This window comes from Benincasa hispida, chromosome 2 (assembly GCF_027475165.1).
Source record: "Benincasa hispida cultivar pf3 chromosome 2, pf3_genome.v1.1, whole genome shotgun sequence".
Lineage (NCBI taxonomy): Eukaryota > Viridiplantae > Streptophyta > Magnoliopsida > Cucurbitales > Cucurbitaceae > Benincasa > Benincasa hispida.
In genome coordinates this window covers 54,088,812-54,096,921 of record NC_143479.1, presented here as the reverse complement: position 1 = coordinate 54,096,921, position 8,110 = coordinate 54,088,812, and the positions used below count along the sequence as shown (strand labels likewise).

Below are 8,110 nucleotides of genomic sequence, written 5' to 3'. Positions count from 1 at the left end.
TCTAGATGATCTGAGTTTTCGTACTTTCCACCATCCATAGTCTGTGAAAATAATTCTTCAGGTATAATTGATTTGAGATGCTCTTTATCTGATACATTGCTTCAGACTTTTCCCAAAGCTCTTTAGCTATCAAAATTCCATGCACATTTGCAAGATTATTCTTAGCAAAATTTAGCTTGATCGCACTTGCAGTTCTCAAATCTATTTCCTCTCAATCTTTATCGCTCATGATGGATATCTTAAAACATTTACTGGAACTGCTATTGGGCTCTCCTGAACCACTATCACCACTTAACTATTTGATGTACCACTACTTGGTCTTCCCTTCTAGGTCGTGTGTAATCCATATTGTAGTAGCATGTCATTGACTTGTACTTTCCATAAGCTAAAGTTGATCTTTCCATCATATTTCTCTACATCAACTTTACTAGACTCATAAATCTTGACATACTTGCTTCACTCCTAGCAAGTAAATCTACAAATAGTGAACAACTCACATTATTCACAATACATTAGCACATTTCAAGAATTTTTTTTATCTTGTGGAAGTTAAGACAATGACACAACCACAAAACATACTAAAATATTCAAGAAAGAAATCTCCCACTATCATCGTAGGGATAAGCAGAAAAAAACTACAGAGAAATTAAAAAAGAAAAAAAAACAACAAAATTGGGAATATAAGAACTAACCTGGAAAAATTCCGAACGAGAAAGAAATTATACTATGTGAAAAATATATTCCAAAATGTTAAAAACGAAATGTGATGAACTTTGATTGTGACAACTTAATGATCAGTTTGACGAAAATAGTTGCGACCCATATTACACCTAAATATTTTGTTTTTAAAATATAATACACATATACAAAATGAATTATTGAGGGGAAGCACGTATCCCTGACCCCAATATGGGTCTACCCTTGCACATAGACTCGAGCTAAAAGAAAAAATTGAAGATCAAACTTACAAAAATGATCAATTTTCTGCCTCCGCAGCGCAATGCAACTCAAACTTCTCAAAGATACTTGGGAAAAGTAATATAAGATGAAAACACAAACAAACAATGAAGGAAGTTTGATACTGTTTTCATAAGACATAAGTCTATTATATTATTTCTTCATCTTGGTAACCATTTTATTTTATTTTTCTAATTTTTTATTTTTTACAATTAAGTTCACTTTCACCTTAGCATTTTTGAGGCTCAAGAAGCTGAATTTTCGTAAAAGAAAAAAAGTTATTAAAAAACGATTTTTATAAATAACTTAACAATGAATTCAAATGTTTACTTAGTAAAAAGATGAAAATCATGGCAACAACTTTGAGAAAACAAAGACAAATTTCAAAAATAAAAAATAAAAAAATTAAATGGTTATCAAATGGATCTTATATGTTTTTAGTTCACAAATCATTAGAAGTTCAATATATCATTCAAAAGATTAAGGATGTGTTTGGATCTTCTTCTTAAGTGTTTCTTTTTTTTCAAAAAAGTTATTTTGATTTTTTTTTTATATAGTTTTTGGTAACACTTAAAATGACTTCTTACAACATTTTTTAAAAAAAACTTTTGGTATACTATTTGTTCTCAAGAAATTTCATGTCTGGTAATAGATAGCGGCATAGAATCTTCAATACGAATTGTTTACAAAATCACGAACCAATCTAATTTATAAAGTGTTCGTATATTTGTACTTGACCCAATCTATAGAAGTTGATAACCTAATCCAAACCATACAAATTGAGTTAAATTGTTCGAATTCTTTGGCTCATTCATTGATTTTTTGAAAACACCCCTAAAAACACATATCCAAACAAAATATAAGAATAAAGTTTCATGTGACAAAAATGACACATGATTTGACGGATATTCTACCAATTGAATTACCAAAAACTGATGGGAAGAGAGTGAAATAAATAAAAGTAGAGTGGCCTATTGGCAAATACAAATCGTTAAGGACCCACATGAAAATATTTAATTTATCTATAGGAGATCACGGATTAGCCAAAAAGATTATAGATCCAAGAAGAGTTTTGCCTAATTAGATCACGGGTTCTTAAAATGCAATATATACTAACTTTATGGATGTGTTGAAATTGATGCTTCAACTCATAATCAAACAAATCAAATAAGACAAAAAAAAAAAAAATAGAGTTGGTAACTTCGATCATGTTTGATAATAATTTAGGTCCCGTTTTGTTGGTCTCTTAAAAAAAAAAAAAAGAATTAAGCATGTTTTCTCTCAATTTTTTACGATAGTTTTCATATTTTTAAGTAAAGAGTTGAATTCTTAACCGAATTCAAAACAAAAACAAATTTTTAAAAATTACCTGTTTTAGTTTTCATAACTTAGTTTTATTTTTTTAAAAAATTGGTAGAAATTAAATAACAAAGCAAATAAACCTAGAGATAGAAAGAGTTTTTATAGGCTTAATTTTCAAAAACCAAAAACAAAATTGTTACAAAACCGGACCTTAGTTTTTTTTAAAAAAAAATTTAAGTTGTTTGTTAAATAATATAATATTAAATTTACCTTCAGCCATTAACTTAAGTTTTTGGGTCAATCAATGATTTAACACCTTTAAACATTACTTCCATTTTTTTTTAAATATTTTGTTGTATATATTTTACGAGTGTTTTCAAAATCCAAGCCTAATTTTGAAATTTTTGTTTTTGTTCTTAAAATTTAGCTAAGAATTCAATACTTGTTTAAGAAAGATGAAAATCAGGATTAAGAAATTGAGGAGAAAAAGAAAAACATTGATTATCAAGGAGACCCTCATTTTTGTAAATATTAAGATCCCTTTGGTAATCATTTGGTTTTTTGTTTTTGTTTTTTAAAGTTAAGGCTATTTCATTTACATTTCTTATAATGATTTGCATCCTTCTTAACTATAATATTTGAATTCTTAGCAAAATTCCAAAAACAAAACAACTTTTTTAAAGCTACTTTTTTTAGTTATCAAAATTTGGCTTCGTTTTTTAAATCATTAGTGAAAAGTAGATAATAAAGAAAGAAATTTAAAGCTGAGAGTAGTATTCATAGGTTTAATTTTCAAAAAAAAAAAAAAAAACTATAAAATGATTACCAAATAGGGTCTAAATGGATACTTTTGTTTAGTAGTTATCTTAATCGCAGTTATATTGCAAGTAATCATAGAATGCTTTTGTTTAGTATATATATATATATATATATAAAATTATTTTTTTAATATTATTGTCGTTTTTATCTTTTCAAATCATTCTATATGTTAAATTTTTACATCAGATAACTGTTAGATTATCTAATTAAATTTATCTTCACTTTTCAACTTAAACTTTTAGGTCAATAGGTGATTTAAAATAATATCATAATAAGTGGTCCAAAGAAGTCTTGTGTTCAAGTTTCTGCATTTTTGTTAAGCCAAACGAGAGGTTCTTATCTTCTCATATTAATATGACGTCTGAGTTTGAGCTTATATAATTTTGAATGGAAATATACACTCCTAATGTTTTTGCGATTTTTCCTTTTAAAAAAATTTATCAAAATTAGAATTCAACCATTACCATTTTGGGTATCATTTTCTTGAGTTTTAAAATGCCCAGGCTTTTACAAATCAGGTGTTTGAATATAGTAATTATATTTTTCTATCTTTTACTTTTGAAGGCAGTGTGTTGGGAAATCATTTTCTTGAGTTCATTATTATTTTTTTCTTAATTTAAAGCATATGGTTAATTTTTTTAAAAAATACAATTAGAATAGGGAGATTCAAATTACAGACCTCTTGATTTCTAACACATTCGTATGCTAATTGAGCTATACTCGATTTGACAGTTTAATCAAATCTTACAATTTTTTTTTGTTGTTACTTTATTGATTTTTCTTTTTTTAACTAATTGTGTAAGTCGAAAATGTATTAGACTTTTAGGATAAAGTAAAAATAAAAAATAAAAAAAAAACAATCCGCTCAATTTCCTCTTCATGTATGTCAATGTTGTGGAGGGTCCTACTCCCATTTGGACTGCTATACATACTACCACAATGGTAGCAGCAAAAATTTTTCTTATTGCTTAGCTTCTATTTTTTATAGTAATATCTTAGGAGTTTGGATCGTTCTGTCAGTCCCAACGTGGCCGACCATCCACTCGAACTAGCTATTGATCATTCTCTTGGTAGGCTATTGCGAACTAATTAGTTAATTAGACGCAATCCCTTCATCGGGAGAATTCCTCCTCTTGCTCCTTAGAGTATGTTGAATTATCTAGTTGTTGTTTCCCTCCCAAAGGAAGGTTCTTATGCGATGCTCACTCATCCACCACTAAAATCACAACTTTCTATCTAACTTGTATTTGTTAAGTATGTCACCAACTTTCATCCTAAGTCAAGATCATGTTCTATTATAAAACATAATAATTCACTTAATGATTAATAGAATATAACGATAGAAAATTTTAATTTATTTATCAAATAATATGTATCAATATTTAATGTGTTATTCTTAATTAGATAGTAAATTTTTCTTTTTGAATTCAAATGACATTTGAAATTCTTATTATCTTTTCAATTTTCATTATAATTTTTTTTTATTAGTAAAATACATAAAGACAAATTATGAAGTTTAACCGAATCTTTAAAACTATAAACACCAAATTAAAAGTAAAATAAATCCAAAAAATATTAAATTAAAAATTTAAAAATCTATACCTAAATCTTAAGTGCATAAGAACCAAATTTATAATTTATGAAATAAAATTTGGTTCAAACCTCATTTCTACAAATCAACCAAGCTACACATGGGCAGATTCCAAAACTCTCCCTACAAAGCCACACACATTCCTATGGTTCAACACAAAAAATCCAAAAAATACCCCTAAGCGACAAAAGCCCCAACAGACTTTCACAAGCCTTTCTTTTTCCTTTTCTTTTGTTTATTTATAGCTGTTTGCATATATATATTTATATATATACTCTCTAAATTAAAAACATTATGTCTAATAAAATCCTAAATTTCAATTTTACGTGTGAATTTGTGAATTCTAATAGAATAACCTATTAAACATAAAAGAAGAAATTTAAATATATACATAAAATAAAAAATTTAAAGACATATTACCCACTTTTTAAAAGTTTTGTCTAATACGAAACTTCAATTTAATTTAGATTTAAACTTTCTTAATACTTCGGTGTAATCCATCTCCATACATTCCCTTCAATCGAACAAAATAATAAATAAATAAATAAATTTGTCACATGACAAGTGTGGTTGGGACTGCACAAATATGGATGTATCTGAGGATGCATAAGAAAATTTTTCATACTACCTTTATTTATGTGTACAATGTCAATGCATTTTAAAAAATAAGGTAGAACCTACATTAATTAATGTAAGGACGAGAGAGTAGTATTCCTGGGTAATATTAGAAAAATTCTGAGGATGCACTATGTATTTTCCTAAGAAGTAAGGACAAAAATTAGTGAAAACAAAACATTTGAAGAACTAGAAGACATACTATCCTTTCACATGACAAAATGGCTACTTGATAAATGCAAAGAATCATTTCTCTCTCTACTCTCTACCATCAAATCATTCCTTCTCTTTCCCTTTTCAACACCTCTGTTTCCCTCCCCTTTCTTCCCTTGCAAGTTCAGTGTAAAACTGACAGCCCACATCACATAACAACACATCTTACTCTCTCTTCTCTTCTCCATTTCCATGGCTTCAAATTTAGCAGCTTTCTCTCTCTTCTGCAACTTCCTTCTTCTGTTAGCTTCTTTTGCAGCCTCAAACATAGACCAAGACAGGACTGAGTGCTCAGACCAACTCACCGGCCTCGCCCCGTGCCTGCCGTATGTCAGCGGCGATGCCAAGATACCAACCATTGATTGCTGCAGTGGACTGAAACAAGTGGTGCAGAAGAGCAAGAAGTGCCTCTGTGTCCTTATCAAGGACAAAGATGACCCTAATCTTGGCCTTAAAATCAATGGCTCCCTTGCTTTGGCTCTCCCTAATGACTGCCATGCCCCTGCCAATATCACTGAATGCATCTGTAAGCAAACTAATCCCTTGGGTTTTTTTTCTTCTCTTTTTCCTCTGTTTTGTTACACGAACGATATGCTTGTAAGAAAATCTGACCCCAATCAATATGCCGTTGTTTCCTTGAGATAATTTTACTCACCTTAATGCTGAATTTCAAAAGTAATTGTGTCTTAGATAGAACAGTTTAGGAAGTAGCACCTCATCTACAAACTCCAACAAACTCTATTTTATGGAGTAAATTGAACTTCAATAAATTTTTAAATGGGAGAAAAGTGTTATGAGAAAGAAAGTGTAGTTCTAATTTGGAGAAGAAACAAATTTATAAACTAATTTGTGACCATTCGAATGATCATGTATCTTCTTTAGCTTGTTTAATAATTGAAAAGATCTTGAGTACTCATAATTGAAAGAAGATTACCTTATCAGAAAAGTCACATACCATTTATTCCGACGAAGATCTATATGTCCACAAGTTTCATGGCTTTTCACGGTATTTCTCACTTGTGCATTGTGTCACACACCTTGAGTGCGTCTGTTTATGTACACAAATTTCTTGGTTTTTGAACGTATTTCTCAGTTGGGCATTTTGTCAAACATCTTGAGTGCATCTGTATGTAAACAAATTCCATTGTATTTCTCAGTTGGGCATTTTGTCAAACACCTTCTAGGCATGATATTTAACCTTGTTTTGGATATGGGTTTTCAGCTCTTTTGCACTTGTCACCAAATTCTACAGAAGCTAAGATATTCAAAGAATCTAATCCCACCAGTGGACCAAGCAGTTCCCCAGACACTAAAGGTAAAAACCAAACCCAAATTTCCATCTAACTCAACAGAAAGAATCATTAGCCTAGTGTGGATTGAATTGGTTTTAAACATTGGGAATTGTTTCTCTCTGTGGGTAAATTTTCATTTGCAGTTCATGGGAGTTCGTCCACTGCGAACGAGAAAAGCGATGGTGGAATGGGGAAGAGATGGATTGGATCAACAGAGATGATCATGGGGATTCTGCTAGGGTTCTTCATTCTATCCCATCTCAATCTAATGTTCATCTAAGACAGCAGAACGAAACTGTCTGTAATTTATGAGTTTCTTAATCATCCAGCAATACATTGTCATTTTCTTGAATTGTTTAGAACAGAATTTAAGGCGAATTTCAAGCTTTTTCCCTTCAATTTTCCATGGAATCTAGATTCTGTACAAATTCTAACATCTCAAGGATTTCTTTACTTACCTGTTTGGCAAAATCTTCAATCGTTCAACTCCATATGTCCAACATGATAATCTGATTTTTCAGTCAACACTGTCAAAAGAAATTAGATATTTCTATAAAGAAGGTAAAAAAGTTGAATGACAGTTTTGATTTAAGGTTTAAATGTGCATTCAGAATTTTTTTTTTTTTTTTTTTTTTTAAAAAAAATCCTGTTTTAGTCCCTAAATTCAAACTATTTTAGTCATGGATAGAAAACTTCTCCGTTTCTATAAAACTCTACTAGATGGCTAAATTAAGTTACTAGTTTAATTATACAATGTGTTTCCATAAATTTAGCAAAGGAAATGAAAAAGTCAAGGAGCCAACATAAGCATTACTCAAGCCATAAAACCTCATAGAGAATTTATCTCATAACTAGTGATAAAAGAATGAACTTCATTAAATCAGAAATCATAGGTACAAGATGGTGTTCGATGGGTAAATAAAGAAAATAGAAAATTATAAAAAAATAAATTAAATAATATTGGAAATACAACTCTAAAATGTCTTAAGGTAAATTCCCACTTTCTCACGTTTTCTTAATTTTTCACTAGGGTGATTTTCTTTTTTCAAGGACGAATCCTATCTCACCGCTCATTTTCACGAGGTGAGAATGTTGGTGAAAATTTACATTTTAAATGAACGAAAATGAAAGATAAGAATCCCACATTGGTTATTTTAGCAATGAGATGTCTCCTCAAATCCCCCCACCTTTCTTTGTGGTTTTGGGTCCTAAAGGGTACCCATGTTTTAGAGGGATGAGGAGATAGGCAAATGTGGATATGATGAATATCCCATCAATGAGTGAGTGTGAAATTATTTTTTGCTAAAAATAATAATAAATA

General features: G+C 29.8%; 1 protein-coding gene and 1 long non-coding RNA gene across 2 annotated transcripts; one reads left to right on the top strand and one right to left on the bottom strand.

Annotated features, from left to right (window-relative positions):
* Positions 1 to 5,244: 5,244 nt before the first annotated feature.
* LOC150038004 (uncharacterized) lies at positions 5,245 to 6,937 on the bottom strand. The gene is made up of 2 exons (XR_016527983.1): positions 6,453 to 6,937; positions 5,245 to 6,159 (listed from the first exon to the last, which is right to left on the bottom strand). It is a non-coding gene; the product is annotated as an uncharacterized LOC150038004 (long non-coding RNA).
* Positions 5,284 to 7,188, top strand: LOC120070776 (non-specific lipid transfer protein GPI-anchored 6-like). Its single transcript, XM_039022661.2, has 3 exons — positions 5,284 to 6,023; positions 6,720 to 6,812; positions 6,933 to 7,188. Exons 1-3 carry the CDS (start codon positions 5,690 to 5,692, stop codon positions 7,067 to 7,069), a joined length of 564 nt encoding a protein of 187 aa, XP_038878589.2. The 5' UTR covers positions 5,284 to 5,689; the 3' UTR covers positions 7,070 to 7,188.
* The last annotated feature ends 922 nt before the right edge of the window (positions 7,189 to 8,110 follow it).